The sequence below is a fragment of the Diadema antillarum genome, unplaced genomic scaffold (genome assembly GCF_040938485.1).
Source record: "Diadema antillarum isolate AM-2024a unplaced genomic scaffold, OU_Dant_1.0 seq00000112_RagTag, whole genome shotgun sequence".
Classification (NCBI taxonomy): Eukaryota; Metazoa; Echinodermata; class Echinoidea; order Diadematoida; family Diadematidae; genus Diadema; species Diadema antillarum.
This window is the reverse complement of record NW_027271196.1, coordinates 872,613-895,932: the sequence shown is the minus strand read 5'-3', so window position 1 is coordinate 895,932 and position 23,320 is coordinate 872,613. Positions and strand designations below refer to the sequence as shown.

The 23,320-nt window shown below is 38.3% G+C and overlaps 1 protein-coding gene across 1 annotated transcript in view; it reads right to left on the bottom strand.

Annotated features, from left to right (window-relative positions):
* Nucleotides 1-2,470: 2,470 nt before the first annotated feature.
* Nucleotides 2,471-23,320, bottom strand: part of LOC139727037 (mesenchyme-specific cell surface glycoprotein-like) — a 58,030-nt gene continuing 37,180 nt past the window's right edge. The window contains exons 3-12 of the mRNA XM_071638017.1: nt 18,674-18,895; nt 17,367-17,565; nt 16,299-16,422; nt 13,636-13,750; nt 11,486-11,647; nt 9,886-9,945; nt 8,412-8,656; nt 7,492-7,709; nt 6,660-6,760; nt 2,471-3,868 (exon numbers count right to left, since the gene is read on the bottom strand). Of these exons, the coding sequence (XP_071494118.1) occupies nt 3,750-3,868; nt 6,660-6,760; nt 7,492-7,709; nt 8,412-8,656; nt 9,886-9,945; nt 11,486-11,647; nt 13,636-13,750; nt 16,299-16,422; nt 17,367-17,565; nt 18,674-18,895 (1,565 nt within the window). The 3' untranslated portion in view covers nt 2,471-3,749. The remainder of the gene's footprint in view (nt 3,869-6,659; nt 6,761-7,491; nt 7,710-8,411; nt 8,657-9,885; nt 9,946-11,485; nt 11,648-13,635; nt 13,751-16,298; nt 16,423-17,366; nt 17,566-18,673; nt 18,896-23,320) is intronic.

The following is a 23,320-nucleotide window of genomic DNA, read 5'->3' as shown; positions in this document are numbered from 1 at the left end:
CAAAATGACACGGATTTCCGAATCAAAAGATCACAATTTCACTCTGATACGGTGTCGTTTCCCGCATTGTAAGTAACCCATTTTGGTGTAGTAATGACTCGGATTTGGTGTGCACTTTTCTAGAGGAATGCGGAATGGAGGAATACATAGGAGTTTTCATCGATGAGTACGTACCTCATTCACAACACTCGTATAAATAATTGCCTGAAACATGGTCTAAACAGTCAGTTTTATTTAGGACAAAATGAACTTTCGACACGGACACATTGACTGGTAATGGCGTAGCCGTAGGCGGCCGTACGGTAGTTCGAATTAGCAATCAAGATCGTATGTGTATTTTATGCATGTACAGTGGAGGTGTAGCTAGGTACATGTAGGTTTACATCTATTGTAGATTGGTTCTAACGTACAGCATATAGCCCAGGGCTACCTACAAATGGTACGAGCTACGCAGCCTATACAAAGTAGAAGAATCGTTGCATCAAGTAGTAGCTCTCTGCGGTGTAAATTTGAGAGCACGCAAAAATGGCTCAGAACCGACAGTGCACACTCACACGACGCGAGGTTGATTTTTAAAAGTAAAAGTGGGGGTTCGCGGAACATTTTTTTTTTCCCTCTGAATGTCCGCGTCGAGAAAATCTAAAGCTCTCAATTGACAGCCATATAAATTGTTTTGTCAGTGCACAGGATACCTGTCTCTCTTCCGTGGTGGCGTCTTGACAATAAGTTTATGATATTGAACTGCATACTAATCATTAATCACAGGCCCTCACGATATTCGGATACTCGGTGCTTTTGTTAATATTCATGATACATGCATAGAAAAACACTTCATATCAATCGTTCAGGCACTCAAACAAAAAGTCAAGCAAGATGAATGATGTGGGTGCTTCGCTATTAACGCAACACAGAATAGTTCAAATTTCAAACTGAAACAATTCCGATAGATTTCGGATTTAAAGGAGCAGGTGTTAGCGAAGTTACCAACTTTGGATTCTCGTAGAGATTCACTCTTGTTTTCTTTCTTTTTTAAGACAATTGAAAAAAATAAATAAATGGTAGAATAAGATGTCAGAATGGTTACTCCTCCAACATTTTTGTACATGTTTAATCTGACATCATAATGCTTGATTTAACATTTCTGAAACGATAGCTTAACAGTTTGAGCGCTAGAAGTTACGCTTTTAGTGTTAAGTTTGACATTTTACAAAAGGGTATAGAGTGACAACATTTTAATGTGAGCCTCTAGACACTTTTTTTATTTTAACGTCTGCAATGTAATCTATTTAGCATAATCATGTCGATTAGTTGCAACAAATTTTGTTGCAACTAATAAAGGATAAGTAGACATGACATATATAGATGAATAAATAGATTATCAAAAATGCTGAAGGAGACGCAATATTCATAGATTATGATATGCTTTTATTTGATATATTGCTTCAAAATACTAGTTGATACAAAAGAGAATGATCACAAGATACATGAAATGTCTAATCCTACAGGCTTCATTGAAAGACCGTTAATATGTGAGGTGAACTATATTCGGCTCTTGCAGACACCCACAGACTACTTTCAACCCACTACTAAGATTTTTTTCATACATCTTGATTTTATAATTATAATGTAGTACACAATGGCTATAAAAACATGATTATTTCTTAATACATTATCATCAATTCTTTCATGAAGCCTTGAAAGTACAAAATGTTTTATATTACGCATTCCACGTAGAATATATACTTGTAATCTTTCTTTTGTTACGAGTAAAGTCCATCAAACAATAATCACCAAAGATTATCAACTTAAGGCAAAAACCGTAAAGACAAGTGTTGATAAGCATGTATAAAGATATCGAAAATGAAACACTTGACAATTCCATAAGCTGGTTACCAAGGTACATCTTTTCGAATATTTGATTTTTATTTTCATCTTCTTTGATCATCTTTATAACGACCAACCTTGCATTATATCAACACCATTAAGAACATCCACCAAAGTTGTACCTGAAGTGAAATGATCATGAATACACATTATCGAAAATTACAATAATCCCTCTCGACACTGGAACCACAACGTGATTGCGTGTGCAGACGACTAAAGCGTACGGCACAATAATAAAAGATAAGATAACAACCATATCATAAAAGACTCAAGAAACAGCGAAGTGCAAGTGTAGATATCAAGTCTTGCATAGATTTGATTATAGGTTCAAAAGAAAAGAGAGAGGGAGGAAAAAAGCATGTGACATTAGACTAGATATAGCAGCATAGCTGTAAGATGGTTTCAGATACTTTTATGCAGCGACGTATTAATTTTTCGTTAGGGATTTCACACACATAGTCAGTCACATGATTTCAATTGAAAAGAATAACATTTCGGTGAACTTAGGATGTTAACCTCGACATTTGAGCGATTTTCAAGGCAAGGAAGGAAATTGATAATATATCTCGTTCCTTTTTTTTGGGGGGGGGGTCCAGCTAATGATCACAAACGGGAAAATAAGGTGACTTGTGGATTTTTCAACAATTTGAAAAGAGAATATCTGACCTTTTAAAAAAGAAATAATCTGGTATTTTTAAAGGATGGAACTGTAAACCATCAGATATATTTGCGAAATCTTGCCCTTTTTTTTACTTCCTTCAGTCTTCTAGTGCTAAAATTTTCCGCAATTTTTCCCTGTGATTTCTTTTGCTTCATTTACTGAAACGACGATGTTTTCTGTATTCTACACTTGACGAGAGAAGCTATTCATTCTAAATATATTGATGAAGTCATCTGACGTCATCAGGTGGTAGCTGTGTGATCCTGAGCACCATATCATTGCATTGTTTTCTTGCCTAGAATGCCTAGAATACACGTCAAACTCGACAGAGAAAAAAAAAAGCAAGGGATTTTGTACGCCAGTCAATAACCGAAATTACAATCTGAGTGACAAAACAATTTTGTGTGTGTGTGTGTGTGTATGTGATCACAGATTCTCCCATAGGAAGTGTTAACTGCGGCCCTCTTAAAAAACTTTCTAAAGCATAACTGTATAAGAAATATAAGACCCCATCCCCTGTCTTTTATCGCGCAAAAAAAAGTGTAAATTTTTTCTCTGATATGCGAACAGTGCTATCCCGAGAGAAATCTGCCTTGAAGACTTAAAGGCAATTACAATCAAAAGTGGCCCTTGTAGCTTCTTTTTGTTCCGTACATTATTAATATTAATAATGATAACGATAATATCATTCGTAACATACTTCGCATCCTCGGGGGTAGTCTCTTCAGTGTAAGCATTCCTAATATTGCCACCAACATTCCCAAGTAGCCTACTCATTTGTACACCTGTTTTGCGAGACACTTCGTGTGTAATCACATATCCCTCACGAGTGACGAGCTCAAGCATTTGGCAGGATTCGAACTTGGAACCTCCGTTTTGGAGTCAAGAGTCTTATCCACGTTACCACAGTTCCCCCATTTTGTAATGATTTTGATGATTCAGTAACCACAGGTAAAGTAGAGTGATGATAGGTCCATAGAAAAAAGCCCGAAAACAAAAATGTATTGAATTTTATGATATATAGATTCTAAGCCATCAAGAAACGTTTGGCTCTTAAGATAGGGTAAGCGTTACCTCTGTCATAATTACATAATTGAACCGCATCTCCACCCTATTATAATCTGAATGAAAGCGTAGCTGTCACGGAATTAAGCAAACAAACAATAATGAAACAATCAGAACAGAAATGGAAGAACAAAATCAGCTACATGATCTGACGACGTAGGGTAAACTGAACTATTGATGCGACAATCCATGTCAAGGTGAGGAATGAGTGGGCGTGGTTTGCGCTCGAACCGGAGGTGGGCGTGGTCATCGTGCTATCTGGAATCCAATCACAGTGAAGCATTTTTAATAGTGTGCCAATATACAATTTGATAACTCACATGTCTGAGTGGGTTGATAGGAATTGTGAACACAAAGTACTTTTGAATTGCTGGAACCGACACGTCGGTTCAACGAAAAGAAACCAAGAAAGTTCGGATAGCTTGAGGTACTGTGCGTACACACCGACTCACGGAAAAATAGATTGTGAATCATCTGTTTTATAAGACGGAAAACCATGCGTCCTGTAGCTAGGACGGAATGATTACGGAAAATAGTATGGCTTAAAGGAAACTATGCATGCTGTCAGTGAGAAATTATTTCATGGTAATTGACCTGCAAGATTGTAAAAATTTCGTAAATCATTTCATAATCATTGTATGGAAACTTATTCAAAGCGTATGTTTATTGCAGAATAGCATAACTATGTTGAGACAGTGTGCGAGCAATTCAGGTGTGTGAATGAATGGGATATATCTTTCACTGACGCAACATCATAGAATCCTCACTTTGATACGCAAAGTGACGTATACTAGTAACAAGTACTTTATGGACATAATTACCACAAAACCGGTATGAAAGACGGATTCGAAGCTACAGTTTCGAGAAACTGGTCTATAAAATCACGACGCATCAAATATGGTGGTCCTGAAGTACGCTCGACAACAGGTCATGTGCGCCGTGAATTTTGCGACCATGTCGCGAAATTCGCGATTTGGGACGTCAAGTTCGTGACTCGGGACGCGAATTTCATGACCTGGGACACGAACTTGGCGACCGGGGACGCAAAATTCGCGTCCTGTGGTCGCAAACTCCGAGACCCGAGGTCGCGAATTTTGCGTCCCCGGTCGCCAAATTCGTGTACCCGGTCGCCAAGTTCGTGTCCTCGGTCGCCAAGTTTGTGTCCCGGGTCACGAACTTGGGGTACCAAATCGTGAATTTCGCGACCTGGTCGCAAAATTCACGGCACACATGACCTGCCGTCGAGCGTACTTCAGGGCCACCATAATCAGATCATTGAAAAAATCAATCATTCGGGAAATCCGAAATATTTAGAAATTCAAAGACTCTTTGAATATGATTTTTTTTTTCCCATTTCATTTCAATTTATCGTCGTATTTCTCACATATATCACAATAAAGTATGTAAATACGAAAATCATAAAGAACATCATTTAAAATGGAACTTCACCAGAATGTTCAAAAGTTTGTCTAGGTATAAACATTAACATAATGTCTATACATGCGAGTTAAACTAAGGTCATAATGCGAAAAATATGATGGGGCCTGCGTAAAAGCAAGCTTGTATAGAGCCGCAGGTCCCGTTTTGTGGAAGAAATGACAGATAGGCCAACTTATTTTACTTTTTTTCAAAATCACGAAATGCAGATCTCAAAACATACATTTTCATGATATGTAAGATGATAAAAAGATTTAATACAGGGTATAAAGAGGAAATCCAGACCAAATATAAGTTAGTCTGATAAAGAATAACGAAGTAACGGCATCTTGAAGTTTTGCTTATTCACTGCAAAAAGTCCGGTGTTAAATATAAAACCCCGAGCTGGTGTTAGATTAACACCTCCGGGTGTCAATTCAAAATTTGAAATTGTTTTTTGAATAGTTTCTTAGTTACTGAACTTCTTGTTAATTTTGAACTTCAACAAGACGATAAAGAATTTTTCGATAAAGACACGTACTTGATTTTTGAAAAAACGTGTAAACACATTTACACCACTGTAACACCAGTTGGTGTGGTCCCCTATTGAAGCTGGACGGGTGTCATACCATTGAAATTAACACCACCAATATCAAATCAACACCATGCGGTGTCATTATTGAATTAACTCTAGCGCAGTGTCAAAAATATCACCAGCCACAGTGTCAAATTAACACCACGAAGTGCCAGGTGAACACTTTTTAACACCGTCACAATACATTTTCTACACCTGTGGGTGTGGTCCTCTATTGAAGTTTGATCGGTGTTAGATTTAACACCAATGGTGTTAAATCTATCAATCTATCAATGGTGTTAGATTTAACAACAATGGTGTTAAATCTAACACCGATGTTTTTACAGTGTTTCTGCAAAACGGTTCTTGTACAGTGGATATGAATATCAAATGACTAAGGTAACCATGACATACCCTCACAATTTCCTATTGATCGTGTAAAAAAAAATATATAAAAAATTCAATGTTTCTGTCACTGAAGTCTGAAACATGACGTTATTCCTGGTTGAATAACTTCAGAATAGTATTATCAGTTAGATATACGAGAATTTGAGCCTCAGGAATAATTGCATGTGAATGAAAAACTGGAAATCTCAAAATTTTATGTACAAACTATAATTATGATAAATCGTAAGGGAATGACACGCTCACTATGCCATTTGCATATTCATATTGACTGTTCAAGAACTGTTTCCCCCAAAAATAGCGAAACTTCAAAATGTCATAACTTCATTATTTTTCATCCGATTTCGATCCAATTTATACTGTTAAACTCGTAATAATTTACTCTTTCTTATCTGACTAACATATTTGGACTGGATTTTCCCTTTAAGGATTACAGATATTCAGCCAAACAGAAATGAAAACACAATCAAATCATTGTTGCATCTCAGTATCTCATGATCATGTGTTGGGAAGTGATGAGTCTTAAGTGATGAGTCTTTTGAATTTTTTTAAAGGGGCATTCCAGACGAATCGCGATAAATTATGAAACTCTGTACTCAGTATAACTAAAGATTTACTCTTGTTCAAATGTAAAAGTCTGAAAAAAAAAATTACCTGGGACATCTGTGACGTCATAAAATGCGATAGATCCAGCTATGTTATTGGTTACAACCAGCATCGGGGAATTAGTCGGACTTTTCTCGCTTGATAGGAACCTGCGAAAGAAACGCAAATGAGAACGTTAACCGAAACGAAGAATCAATCTTCTGAGTATTTTTTTTTTCCCTTCTTCTTCTTATTTTTCTTCCACTTAGCACAGTCTGCCAGGCTGGATGTGCCAACTGTGTCTATCCTATTATTAAGAAATAATGATACTAATAGTAATAGTAGCAGTAGCAGTAGTAGTAGTAGTAATAATAATAATAATAACAACAACAATAATAGTAATGATAATAATAATGATAATAATAATAACAATAACAGTAATAATGATAATAATAATAATAATAATAATAATAATAATAATAATGATAAACTAGCACTTATTTAGCCCATAATCTGATCCCTGCGCTTTACACACAACTTTCCAATACTGCATCGTTACATGTAGGTCTACATTACAATGAAAATACAATTGTAAGTATATCTTTAAGTTTCTCTTAAAGAAAATTTTATTTTCATGTACAAAGTCGCAAATGTGCCGGCAAACTATTCCACATTTTGGGAAAACAAAAACCAAATCTAGTCTCTGCTCTTTTTTAAAATAACTCTTGAAAATCATGTGTAAAGTTGAAGTGTTTTTTTACCAATGCGCATTCTGTAACTTGGCCTGTTTGGATGGGACAGTAAACTAAACAAATATTCAGCTGGCAGTAAATATATACACTACACACCTGCATGTAGACAAGCCTATTGAACTACATAACTTCTGCACTCCAAAACGTACTTTATATCTTCGGGATCTAAATCTCCCAAGTTTCTGTCGGCCAGTAGCTGCTCGTAAGTTCTGTCAATACCGCCCGCCCGGTGGAATCCGTCAAAAACCGGAACCGCTGACCCGGGAGCGAAGGTGTAGATGGCAATGGCGGATAACCGCTCGATACCAACGAAGAGTATTCTCCTTCCGTCCAGCTCGCCGAATGCAAGCGACTCACATTCCGCACCCTGCAAATCGTAGAAAATGAGACATAAAAACGGGACACCATTCAGGTTAGGATACGAAATTAATTATGTCTTCGTATGATAACATTATTATGTATTTTCTGCAAAAAGATAAAGTAATAACTGTGTAATACATATTTTGTATTTTGTAACAGTTTTTGTGGAAGAATGGAAATACATCTGTAAATGTCAATGGAACTGAACTGAAGCGTAATACATTGGTACTAGTAAAGGCCCATTAGCTTTTATTAGGGCCGCAGTACATTTCTACTAGTTTTTTCTTCAATATAAAAAAAATGAGATTAAAAACAAAATGAAGGACAGGTGAATACAATGAGCAGAAACACATGCTTACTATTAATATTGAACTTTCATGTAATGAAACAGTTCTTGGTGACTGATATTATTTGATTTAAATAAACCTGTACGGTATTCTTTTTTTTTTCTTGAGTATTCAATGAAATAAAAACAACCAAAAAAAAACCCTTGTCAAAGTCCACGGTGGCAGAAGTCCCTGCATCGTGAAAACATGATAAAATGTGCAAGTCTCCCTCTCTTTCTTCAGTTTGATAACCTCAATTTCCTCTTATTTATTGTTTTTTGCCATGATCAACTTGGACCTGGTGAAGAGGGGCAATTTGGTGACATACATTGTGAATGGCATTTGGTTTGCTATTATAGTCTCGAGAAGGGTTAGCTACCCACAGAATCATCCGATCTTCGATCCGACGCCTCGCTGGGTGACACGTCGATCGGTTTGGTGTCGGCGTTGAACACCTCACTGAGGAGCACCGACGACTGCCTCTCGATCTCGTCGCCAGTGTCGTGCACCAGCGCCATGTCGCTTGCCCGCCAGATGGATATGCTCCGTCCGCCGAAGAAGTAGAAACGATCGAGCTTGTTGAATCTGGACGAGTTGACGCCCTCGTACTGGCTAAACTTCAACCGCCCTGCCCATGTGAGTGCGAGAGAAACCGAAAGGCCCTTACACGCTACATTTACTGAGTGATGACTGCGAACTTTCTCATTAAAAAACAAAACAAAACAAAACAAAACAAAAAAACGTTGGGAACCTCAATCCCATACTCAACCGAAACTATCCCATCCCTCTAAAAGCAAACAATAATAAAGCACACACACACACACACACACACACACACACACACACACATTTGTAGGCTCGATTTAAGTTACATCAACAGCTTTTTAGATCGAAAAGTGATAGATAAGTGACTGATGATAGCAGTATTCACACAGACTTTTTAGGACTGATAGAACCTTTCATGGAAGCACTGTGGTATACTGAAAAAGATTCTTGTCTTTAAAATGAAGGTCCCGAGTTCGATTCCTCGCGACCAAGGTGTATGAGTGGGTATCTATCAATGCCAGTGCAATGATAATGGCCGGGCCCTCAGGCTACGACGGATGAATAAGGCGATGAATTGTCATCGTTATTGCTATTGATAGTGGCCAGTGGGTTCGGGGTCATCCTACGAGACCGACATCCACGAGTCATACAGTAGAAAAGTTCGACATTAAAGAAGGACCATGAGTTCGACAATAGGTAAAAACAGCCCACGAGTTCGACATTACGTCTCGTGGCCTTGTTTGCTTAGTATCGAACTCATGTGCTGTATGACTCGTGGGGTGAATATTAAAGTCGTGGGTGGCGGTCGCGTGACTTGCACCCGTGTGATAAACCTTGGACAAGATGTTTTGAACGCAATGTCCCTCTTGACCAAAGTGTAAATATAGGTATACACGTACCTGGCAATGCTGAGGTAGCAATAATGGCTGGACCTTCTTGGAGCATAAATCTAACACTGTAGATACTACCCTGGCTATTACTAAGACCATGGAACTACTAGGATCATCATGATCATATCATCATTATTATCAATAAGCACTGTAAATAGGTCAAACATAGTACACTGTACTTGATATTTGGAGCTGTTGCCGCAGGAGATGCAAACTAATGCTGCAACTTAACATTATTGCAAACATCTTTATAGAAGGTGTCCGGGTACACTAGTAGCAGCGAAAATTCTCTACTTTTGTTTGTCACGATACTGTAAATTTCGTGCTTGCTAATACAACTTGCATAATGAAAACTTTAATACATTATGATTCTGACAGAAATAATCAATATGAAGCGATGGAGGTAGTTACATGTTCATACCAAGTTGAGCCGTGTCATTCAGCGCTGAGAGTAGATCCGATTCACCCCAAACTAGACCATCTGCAAACATTAAGAAAAATGATATAAAAAAAATGATATAACGAACTATTTGCCTAAATCCGCAGATTGCCCATCTGCGACAAATTGTTGCATTCTTTATGGTTTTGAATCATTATGTGCTGTTGTGTTTTTTTTTCAGCTTTCAGTTCGATATTACAGTATAATTATGAACACTATCTCATATCAATTTGTCATTCCAAAGACACATTTTCCTCCATGATCAACCTCCCTCTGTTCTCCAAAATTTCGACACTTCCTATACAACATGACTATACGTTCAAGACAAGGGTATGATCCCATCTTATATCATAATTGTGATTCTTATCAAGAACATCAATTCCATTACACAACCTTTCTTTCGTGTCATCTAAAAAGACCAGGATGCTCTATCTATCTATCTATCTATCTATCTATCTATCTATCTATCTATCTATCTATCTATCTATCGATAGTGTTGGCTCAGTGAGTAGAACGGCTGCCCTCACAATCGGGAGGTCGTGGGTTCAAACCCCGGCCGCGTCATACAAAAAGACGTTAAAAGATGGGAGTTGCTGCTACCTTGTTTGCCGTTCAACAGTTGAAAAGGTTAGAGCAACGTCGATCTGGCGCTGCTCAGTGGCTGCCGGGCCCACGATCAATTGGGCAAAAAGAATTTCCATTCTCGGACAATAAAATTTGGAGTTTATATCCAAACAATTATTATCTATCTATCTTTTGCAACTGATTCACAAATTGCCCTACATCGACGTAAATAAGCACTGAATTGATCAGTGTTTTAATAGTAGCCATGATAAAAAAAATCATGGGTGTACATACTCGAGCAGAATTCGAACCTATGACCTCCTGATCACCGGACAGGCGTCATCTCCACTAGACCAACGAGCTTTTGCCCGACAGCAATAACGCTATAAGGATTAGAACCAACACATGACGCCTGTCCGGTGATCATTAGGTCGTAGGTTTGAATCCTGCTCGAGTATGTACGCCCATGATATTTTATCATGGCTACTACTAAAACACTGATCAATTCAGTGCTTATTTACGTCGATGTAGGGCAATTTTTGTCAGTCAGTTGCAATGAAAACATCTCGACGGAAGAATTTCATGAATTTGAATAATTACGCAATACCCGCTGCACGCTTTACAGAACCAACACTTGCTGTGGGCCGAAAGCTCGGTGGTCTAGTGGAGATGACGCCTGTCCGGTGATCAGATGGTAGGTTCGAATCCTGCTCGAGTATGTACGCCCATGATATTTTATCATGGCTACTACTGAAACACTGATCAATTCAGTGCTTATTTACGTCGGTGTAGGGCAATTTGTCAATCAGTTGCAATGAAAACATCTCGACGGAAGAATTTCGTGAATTTGAATATCTATCTATTTATTCATCTATCTATCTATCTATCTATCTATCTATCTATCCATCTATCTATCTATCTATCTATTAAGCTTGACCAACCTCTTTAGTAATTTGACAATATTCTCATAGGATAGTTGCTCCGTTGTGCTTTGTTATAAAGAGGTTTAGTGACATACCTTCGACAAGAGCCTTCCCACGTTTTTCCTCTGCCCAGTCTGCGTATTCTACACCAGCGCCCTCATTGGCAGTTACGATATAGCCGGTGCCGTCGACTTCGAAATATTTAATAGCATCTGGTTGGTAGAAGCTGTAGATATCATACTGCCGAAGATGTATGCCTGTGGTGGTGACAAATATAATGTGTGTAATATGTCAAAAGAACGTCACTTCGGTAAGGCGGTTCAAGACCACGGTCGACTTCCACGCATGAGGTCTCTGGTTCGAATCCCAGCCCACTATACAACCTTTATCATCACTGCCAAGTCTTTCGGAGGAGACCGAAAGCTAATGGGCCCGTGTGTAAGAGAGTCGTACCATATCTAAGTAGAAAAGAAGCCACTGCACTTTACGTAAGGAGTATAAGATAGAAGTCCCGGTGAAGTGATTTAACACACGAAGTGCGGCTAATAATACTCGGATGGTGAGAACTACCGGTCACAGCAATTAAATTGACTTTTTTTTCCCCTGTCCTGGCAGACCAACAGATTGCCAAAGAATAATAGCAATAAACATAAAATTCCAAAATAGAAATACTGTCTTCTACCAATTATTGATTAATGATTCTTTGGAGCCTGATGAAAATAACTTTCTGTCATAGAGGAATGTTCTTTAAAAGAATGATTAAGGCATAAACTAATTCTTGATTATGTCTCAAAGCACCACTAATGGACAGTCCTGTATCAAAATGACGATGTCGAACAATTTCAGCATTTAGGATCCATTCGCTTGAAACAATTGCTCTGATTTGCTCAGTGTAAAATATCTTCTTGCAACTCGTATTCTACATCTTTTTTTCATGCCTCGATCCTGAATACACTGAAAACGTGTATATCTTTGTATTACATCTTCTACGTTTAGGCTCTCTGGAGGAAGAAGGGAGAGGTTAGTTATCAAAATCTTAATGAAACGTAGAGATCTAAATATTATTACGACACACATAGCATGACGTACTTTGCACGATTACTCGTACAATATTTTCCACTTTGTTTTCTCCTGTCACGTTTATTCAATACCCTATTCCCAGGCCACAATCATTTCAAATATAGGCTTATTGACAATGTGCGGTTTGCTGCATTTTGCCCTTCGTGAATATTCCTTTTATTTGACATTGTCTTCGTTGATAACAAATTTGCGAATTCTGTTGCAGCCAGTAGGCCTAATGTTGAAAAAAAAGAATGTTTTTGTACATAAATGTTGAAAAATGGAGAAATAAAAGAGAACAATCAAACAGACAACCAACCAACAAAATAAACAATCAACACCGTCATCCTTTGCCTTCACCATTGCCATCATTATATTGATTACATTGTCACCGTCCTTATTTCTTCATCGTGCCATCGTCACACCACTACCACAACTATAACTTTATCAGCACTGTCGGCATCATCGCTTCTTCATCGCACTGTCGGCATCATGAGCTTCTTTATCCTTAGCACATCTCCTCCATTGTCCTAACCTCAACACCATAATTGTCAGTACTATCGGCGTCATCCCATCAGTTCGGCAGCCACGAGTCATACTGCCAACGAGCTCGACATTGAGAAAAAAAAGTCCGTGAGTTATACACCCACGAGACATACAGCCCACGAGTTACACAGTAAGTAAAGCAGGTCCAAGAGGTAGACACGATGTAAAACAGGCCCATCAGCTTGGCACTGGGCAAATAAAGCCCATGAGCTCCATGCTAGGCAAATAAGGCCCATAACAGAGGCTCGACACTAGGCAAAAATGGTCCACGAACTCCACAATACTATGTGATGTACTGTCGGGCTCATGGGCATTTTTTGCCTAGTGTCAAGCTCGCGGGCCTTTTTTGCGTAGTGTCGGGCTCATGGGCCTTGTTCATTAAAAGTGTCTCGCTCGTGAACTGCATAACTCGAAGTCTACATGACTCGTGGGCAGTATGACTCGTGGGCTGTATAACTCCTGTCGAGCTCGTGGCGTGCGCCCGTACAATCGTAATCATCGTCACCATCATCACCACCTCCATCATCGTTAGCAGCGTCATCGTCATCATCCTAATGACATGTCATCGTCACCAACATCGCCATCATCATCATTATCTCTTACGTCGTCATCAGACTCAGAGCTAGCAGCAAAGATTTACCTCCATCCCTGTCACTGGCATCAATCCTCAAATCTTTCCATGATTTCTCGCCGAGAGGGTATATATCAACAATGTCCTCGTTTTCGAGATCGATGACAGCAATCGCGTTATTTTCCTGGAAAGGAAGAGAAAGAAAGAAAATAATATGACGAGAGGAGTATATTATGATATCGGAACACTTTGTTAAATTTAACAACAAAATTAAAAGAAAATGAAGAAATTAGTATGCTTATTAAATAGCAAACACTGACATGTTTTACGATTTAAAGTATTGTAAAATGGCCATGTTGTATAAGAAGATGCACAACACATACACACATACATAATTATGACATATAAATTACAAACACTCACTTCAAAATTCAGTCCTTTTAACCATTACAACTTCGCATGATTCCTTGCGAACATCCAACTTTCAACAGCCTTACAAGTACAGGAACCAAACTTCCCCTTAAAGTATTGTGAGTGTGTAGGCATGTATTCTGCTTTGCGCAGTATTTCAATGTAAACTAGCAAAGAAAACGAAGCCCATTTATTGAGTGGATACATTTACAGCGATCATGACCAGGCTGTATTATTGCAGCACCTGATTTTGGTTGACCGGGTACGTACGTGACACAACTTGTCACTGCTGCAAAGGAGAATAGGGTCAACTTTCACTCAGTAAATCGAAATTCCGATGCACTATTATTTCATAATCTTTCGTGACATACGTACTCGTATACAGCCGCGAATGCGTAATAGCACTGGACATCGTCTTGTGTTGATGTGGACAGTTTCGAATCGATTCTTTGTTAATGCAGATTGGTGTGGTTCACATTAACGTTATCCTTCGAAGGGTTGTCGTTTCATGTTCCTATTTTTATCCCCCCCCCCCCCGCCACTCACACTCACACACACACACACACACACACACACACACACACACACACACACACGCACACCTTCTCTCTCTCCCTCCTTCTCTTCCGGGTGTGTCGGTCAAGGTTGATGCGTCTTAGCATACGGTAAAAAGACATTATTAGCTTCCTATTATTAAACATGTTGACGGATTTTTCTCCCCGTGTCGTGACACGGCACACAATTGAGGTCTGTCTCGCTCGTAGCTCACACAAGGCCCCTGACTGTTATTTGTGAAGACAGGCTTGTCAGATTTGGCGGCGTGCTTGAATCAAGCCTAAATTGGCGGATTATTGAGATGGCATTAACATGGAAGGAGACCACCTCCCCGCTGATCGCCCGACTCGTGCGATCTTCCACGGAGCGCCATTTAGATTCCGTTTTCGATTGTCAGGACCAATGAATTCACATTTTTGCAAGGCGCGCCGTGAATTGGTGAATTGTAGGGTCGCGGTAAGTGCATGTTGGGACTCCTGTCTTTCATTGACGAAAGGGAAAGGGAATGGAGGTATGGAAATTGGAGGGACGGTTGGGGAGGGGGGAGGAGAAGAGAAGCGGGGAAGAAGTAATGTTTCCAATATCTGTGTCCATTTGTTCGTCTAAGACTTAATCACACCAACGTAATGATTATCATAACATGTGAATGAATATGTCGAATAATTGTATTGTCTTCGAGTTCGGATTAAACGTATTGTTTACCACTAAGAATTGTGATTTAAAGATGTTCGAATTATGCCATTTGATGCATAATGTGTAATGTATCACAAAAACAACAAAGCCTAACATATGAGGAAATATATTTTTTTTTCTCAATAACCATAACTGTAGACGGTTTATATCAGAAACACTGTTATTATGTGCATTGTTCACATTTTGTTTATTTAACAATACTTAACGTTGATTATACTGATTTTCATGTCTACATCGGTTGTTTCTATCCCTAACTCACATTTTAGAACTATGTTGAAGCACTAAAGCTGGGTTTTTGTTCATCTTCACATGGAAATTAATGCCTTTAAAGTCATCATCCCCTCCCCTCTCTTTTTTTTACAAAAATACATGACTGTATGGATGTATTTGTATTACAGACGCACACACACACACACACACACAAACACACGCACACGCACACACTCACACCCACACACAGATATAAAGGCCTATATTTTTCTGTACATGTGTTCATTCATATATTCGGAAATTTAACTCGTGAAGTCACAATAATGCTAAAAGACCTGGTAGCATCTCGCCAGTGAAGACACATTCCAGGAGAGGTAAGGGGTAAAATAATTATTATGTATTGGGGTGGATTCACAAAGAGGGACATGCATTGCAGACGTGGCAGACGATATATTTTCCTGTGTTTCTCGGACCTTTTCGCAAAGAAGATGGGATCCCACAACAAAACTTATTTGTTTTCTCAAACTCTCAGAGGCGAAATCTCACAACTCGCCATCTCGCCATCTCGCCATCTCGTCAATTCGTCATCTCGCTATCTCACCATCTCGCCATCTCGTACCATATGATCGAGATCTCGGATATCCCTTTTGTCAGACCAAGGAGGTAGGCCTACTAGGCGAGCGTCTCTTTGGTCAGACCCCGAAAAGGTCTCGAAGGCGAGGAAATACCTCTTCTTCTATGCCACACTCACAACGTCCGTAAGAAAGAGCAGAGCGGGAGATGAAAATAATGAATGAGGATAGGGAAGGGGGAGGGGGCGAAGAGTGGGGAAAGGGGCTTGGTTAGGATGGAAGAATGCTCACCTGTAAGGATATGTAAGCTGTCCTGTCGTCGCTACTGATCGCAATGTACTCCGGTTCGAGGTTTTGAGAAAACGTGGTGTTTTTGTAGAGGTACCTCACACCCCTCGCTTCATAGGATGCTGCACTGTGAGGGAAAAGCACAAAAATGATCACTGGTAGTTCTTCCACCAGAATAGTAATCCATTTGACTGGTATCTTTTGTGTATCTTGACCTGTATAACGATTAGTTTTACCACTGTGAATATCTTTGCCTTCTTAATTCCATTATATCAAATTGTTATCAGTGATTATTATGCACTCCACTCCTTTTCTCCTTTTTTTTAATCTCACATCGCGTAAAAACCAACGAAGGAGAATAGAGGAAGTTCCACTTCAAGAAGAGAGTTATGAAGCCATTTGTTTGTTTGTTTGTTTGTTTGTTTGTTTGTTTCATAGCCCATTGTTCCACACGGAACATGGGTGTGACAACCACATAAGCAACTAGAGATGCAACTGGTCAATAGTAGTTGACATGTATAGGAATTGTCAGTATAATTACGTAAAAGACACCTTCAACTGTATCATTCTATAGGTCTCATATCTGTAAGATAATTTCAGTGATTTTTATACACACAGGTTAAAAATTAATATGAATAAAATGCATTAGATATTTAATATCTATCGTGTTTCATATCTAAGCAGGCTAACTCATTTTTCTCTGGTTCTGCAATTTGGAAGAGGAGCATAAGAAAATACTACGATTATGCCCAGTCGAAAATCTCATGTAAATTCGGAGTCTAAGCAGAAATGGAAAATGTAACCTCTCTTAATCAAAAAGAAAGCATGTGCAGCCTCCGAATAAGGTGTATTTTCTATACCAGTGGAATATACCTTCATCAGCAAAGCATAATGAGTTTTTAGCATGTCTGTTAATATATCTTTATCTCTCTATTTTTTTTTTCGAGATTTATTTCAGTGTCTATATAATATGGCAGGAAAAAGTGATGGCGCTCTATCGGCCTGGTCCAGATTACTAAAAGACAAGAGACCTATTTTGTCTTGTCAGTTCTAGAGCGCTGTTTTACGTACTCTTCATTGAACCTCGTAAAGTTGAGGTTGGTGATGCGGTAGCCGTTGGCTATGTCTTGGTCGAGCCGGATGATGGATACCAAACCCTCAGGATCCACGTACACGTCAGGGTCCGCCGTGACCCCGTATTCGCCCTCGTTGACCACGACTATCGTTTGGCAGTCCTTCGTAAAATACAGCATGTCGGGGATACTGCCCACTGGATGAACAAGGGAGAAAGACGGGGGATTGCTGAAGTGTTTTTATCTACACTCTAAGGAAAATAGGTTCAACTTTGCACCTTTACCAATGTCACACTGCGAGCACCATAAAAGGTGCTTACTTAAAGGTGCAAAGTTACACCAGTAAATGTGTGCCCAGTGTGACACTGGTATACATGTGAAAAGTTGAGCCTATTTTTACTTAAAGTGTAGTCATCATTACATTTGGGTGATACTCGCATTATTCCGTGGGCTTTCTCCCACATTGAAATTAGGTTCGTTATTCCGAAGGATCTTTAACCCGCTCCGTACTAAATTCTGAAATCCCCATAGACTTAATACACAGGTCACCGGGTTCCCGTATGGAACGGGTTAATCTGAAAATGTAATAAGCTTCGCTAATCCGAAAATAAAAAGAAGGTACGTATACTAAGGAACCTTTGTAATTGCGATCAGCATATTTCGTTTTCGGACTGACGAACCTCGGGATCATCGAACATCATTTTTCGGATTAACGAACTTTCCGAATTGAACAAACCATACATATTTTCATTTTTGGATTGCCGAACCTTCGGAATAACCAATCTTATTGCATTTTTGGATGAGAGAACCTCCGGAATAATGAACTGTAACCATTAGATCAGCATCTTTGGTTTTCTTTTCGTATCTCAAATCTGACAAGGATAAGATGGGACTGTATGATATTATATCTGCATAAAATCATTTAATACATAACAACAAAATCAGTTTTTTAGGGGGCACTGATACCAATGGTTGCACTGCCAATTCCAACATTGCTTGACGGATTTAGAAACTCTGATAGGGCTAAAATGAAAGGGAATTTCCTGTTTGGTTTTGGAAACTGGGTATGCCATATACTAATCCTTTGGGCACTACTATAGCTATCTAAGTAAAAAGTGGGATTAATCCTTCAAGTTACAACACAAAAACTCTAACTGTTGTTTTTCTTTTTTGTGACGCAGTGTCACGTCTAATGACTTATCTATTGGGTAGATTGTTGAATGTCAAACTCTTTGAATATGGGAATCGGGTAGGCCATATCCTTTGGAAATCGTGATTTTTAGTAGTTGACAGATAAACTCTCACCTGGAATTTCAAAGAGCCGACTCCAGTTGCCATTTTCGACGTCGTAAAGGTTGTAGAGACTGAGTGTGCCGGTGTCGACCCGGTACGTGGCACCGTTCTGGACGTAGCCTACGATGTCGCCGCAGACCTCGATGTCGTTCGATGGGCTGTCGAGGGCGTGGCGGTGAATGATGTTCGGCTCACTTGGGTTCGAGACATCCACGATCTGAACGAAATAATCACCTTGAGAACGAGAACCACGGGTATGTAAATTGAAGATGTTGTCTCGATTATACAGCATGATTGAAACACATTTTCATTTTTCATTGTAGCAAATTCATTGAAAATAGCACAGTTCAACAATAAAAAAAGGTTGAAGCATGTCATATCTGAAAGTAGCAACCCGTCCCCAAGCGACTCCTCCTAACCTGCCTTTCCTATATAACTATTAGCAGTACCTATATAACTGTCCAAAACAAAAAGAAAGCCCATTCACCCGAGTGAAATTATTAAAACACACACAGGCAGACACACACACACACACACGCACACACACACTGAATAAGAATGCTATGAGAAGATTGAGGCGATTTTGATAACTTCATATGTAATCTGTTGAAACTTATGTTTATGCATCAAAAGAATTCCATGAGTTGATTCTTTTTTTTTTCCTTTTTTTTCGCTTACAATTAATATGTCAGAGAAGCTTTCAAGATACAGTGCATTTTCGAAGAAGGGATATACGGTAGAGTTACAATGTGTCAATTCTGTGTTGTGTCTCAGGTCTTCATTCTTTTGAGCCATCACTTTGATGTGTATCTACCATGTTCTCAACGGGCGATATTAAAGGGTCATTGTTTTACTCATTTGTATAGTATTTGTTTATGCAGGAATAATGTACATTCTTTATGATTTACAGTCTGTAACTTCCCTTTTGATTGAAAAACACATGCCTTAATGTCTGTGTTATATTGGGTCAATTCTTTATAATGCCAGTCTGAAATTTCTTCTTGAATTGTATCACCCATGACCGCGTTTTACTGTACACAAAGCTGTTTACGCTTCTATAGTGACACCAAAGTGTAATTCACAGGTGATGACTGTAAATGTCATACATACCAGTGCATTTCTTTAACTCAGTATGAAATTTCACAGACGCTCATGGTAAATTGGACATTGTCTGTCCTTATCACTAGAGGTAAGCGGGAGTCAAAATTTCGTAACATGACGTTTTATAACAGGATAGTAGGATGATTTAAAACATACGTGTTTATACGGTGTACACAGAGCTGCATATTATGGTACTTGTGACACCTAGGTGTAATGCATAGGTAATGATTGTGTTCTATTGTTTCATTAATGCAGTCCGAAGCGTGGCGCCTCCCTGTCACGTGGTTGTTTGTTGGCGCCTTTATTGAGGTACTGCTTGGCGGTCTCCTGCCTCATCGGCGGGGCGTGGCAGAGGGCACCATGCTGGTGGTTACTGACCTACGTTTCCCTATACAATTAACTCACTTTTTCTCATTCCTTCATCTGCGCGTTTATACTGTGTACACAAAGCTGAATATGCTATATTTGTGACACCCAAGTGTAATACACAGGTGATGATTGCGTTCTATTGTTTCATTGTATATTGCAGTCCGAAGCATGGCGCCTCCCCGTCACGTGGTTGTTTGTTGGCGCCTTCATTGAGGTACTGCTTGGCGATCCCTTACCTCATCGGCGGGGCGTGGCAGGGGGCGCCATGCTGGTGGTTATTGACCGTTCGCGCTGTGACCATACAATGGTGGGCATTCACCCATTCGCATTCAACCAGTGTTGTATCTATGTCATCCCATGTACATAAATTTGTGAATGTAAATTATTCAATTCAAGATGTCTGCATCTGGTATAGGAGAGGTGTTTTATTTTTTCCTCTTTTTTTTCTATCACTCTCTGAAAATGGTTAATGTAATATATACTCATAAATGTCAAGGGACATTTTACCTAGTTTATTTTTTCTTTTTCCTTCTGTAACCTGATTTCTTAACTGGTGTATTCTATTTCCTATTATATAGTAGAGCAAGGCTGAAGACGCTCTTAGATAATTGTTAATACGTTATTCTGTAATATATGTGGTACCTCGTGTATGGGATTAATGTTACATTGACTCTGTTTCCAACTAAGATGTAGCATTTTCTTTCTTTTTAGTCTCGTACATCACAGACATTCAATATGTCAAAATCCCCTATGCTGCACTCGACAGGTGCCCTCGTGGACACAAGCAATGGCAATCACGCTCACCCTGTACTACACAATCCAATAGACACTGCATTCAATTCAATTACTGATGATGATTTTTTCGATACGGTAGGACCTTCTTTGGCAGAAAGAGAAGTAAATATTGATCAAAATAATATGTTTTTCGATAATTGTGTTTCAGATAGTTTTAATACATCGTCGAAAGAATTTCATTATGACTGTGATATAGAAAACCAATTGCAAAGCCCATCTTCTGAATATCTTACTCTAAACCAGTTTAATAATGTTGTCAAGGAATATGATCACACCCTTTTTTCACTCATACATCTTAATATTAGGAGTATTAATAAACATTTTGAAGAACTGGGGTTACTTTTAGATGATCCCATCAGGAAAAAATTTTCGATAATAGGTTTAACCGAAACCTGGCTTTCCAATGATTTAAGTCTTCCTTTCGCCCTCGACGGATATGATTTTGTAGTTAATAACAGGCAAATTAGGGCGGGTGGGGCGTTGCTTTATATGTTTCACAAAAGTATGATTATATAGTTCGTTAAGAGCTCAACTGTATGACTGAAGTTATTGAATCTCTTTTCATTGAAATTACAGTCCCTGGCAGTAGAAATATAATCATAGGTGTAATGTATAGACCACCCAGTGCGAATATGAAATCATTTTTGGAATATTTTGCGAATTTAATGAAGGATCCAGTTTTTATTTATAAAAAATGTTTCATAATGGGAGATTTTAATATAGATTTATTGAAACAAAATACAATCTCACAAGATTTTATGAAAATATTTCTATCTGCTTCTTTCTTACCTTTGATATCTAAGCCCACGCGTATAGTTAATGAATCCGCCTCCCTTATTGATAATATTTTTTCTAATATTCTGCCTTCTCCTGATTCTCTTATATTACTTTCAGATATTACAGATCACTTCCCCATTTCGACTAGTTTCTTTTTAAATGATATTATTGATAATAAATCTAGTTCTTTATTTAGACGAAGAATTACACATGAAAATGTAGCCAGTCTGGGTGCCAGTTTTAATAGACAGGACAGACTGGTCGTCTATTTTTGACTCAAATGATGTGAATTTGTCATTTGAATATTTTATGCATATTTTTACTCAACTCTTGGACATTCATATTCCAAAACGAAGAGAAAAGTCATCCAACTATAAAAAGGTACCCAGGTTACCTTGGATTTCTAAGTCACTTTTGCGTTCAATAAATAGAAAGAATAATTCATATTACAAATTTAAAATGAAACCTACTGAGCAATCAAAACTGAAATATACTAGTTATAAAAATACTTTGACGAAAATTATACGTATTGAAAAGAAAAAATATTATACTAAGCAGTTACAATTTTATAAGCATGATATGCAAAATACATGGAAAGTTTTAAAGCAAGCAATGAATATATCAAATAACAAGTCGAATATTACTAAAATTAGATCTGATGATAAAATTCATGAAGATCCTCATTATATTTGTAATATTCTAAATAATCATTTTTCTTCCATTGGGGAAAATCTTGCAAGCAAAATTCCATCTTCAAATAAACATTTTTCTGAATTTTTAGGTCCACCAAATTTAAACTCAATGTTTTTTAGTCCAACATATAGTCAGGAGATAATCAATATTGTTTCTGATTTTCGTTCCAAAAAAAGTGCTGGACACGATGACATCAGTAATTTTCTGCTGAAGGGGGTAATATCTTCAATTGCGGATCCTTTATCTCATATATTCAATTTATCTCTTTTTTATGGTATTGTTCCTGAAAGTATGAAAATAGCAAAAGTCATCCCTTTGTTTTAAAAAGGTGACAAATTAGATGTTAATAATTATAGACCAATTTCTTTGTTATGTACATTGTCCAAAATTCTTGAAAAAATTGTTTACAAAAGAACTCTTACTTTTTTGAAATTCAATAATATACTCTCAAATACTCAGTTTGGTTTTAGAGAAAAACATAGCACCTCACATGCATTATTGAGTTTTGTTGAAAAAGTAGCACATGCTATCGACAAATCTCCACATCTCATAGGTTTGTTCCTGGACTTCTCCAAGGCCTTTGACCCCATTAATCATGATATTTTACTTAATAAACTGCAACATTACGTAGTCCGTGGGAAGGCCTTGGAGTGGTTCAGGAGCTACCTCTTGAACAGGAAGCAATATGTCTCTTTAAATGGTTGCAATTCACAAATGTTAAATGTTAAATGTGGGGTCCCACAGGGAAGTTTATTAGGTCCGCTTCTGTTTCTTATTTATATGAATGAATTCTGTAAATCATCAGATATTCTTTCTTTCATTCTCTTTGCGGATGATTCAAATTTGTTTTTTTTTTTCGCATAATAATCCTTTTACCCTAGTAAAGACATTAAATTTTGAATTAGAAAAAGTTGCTCAATGGAT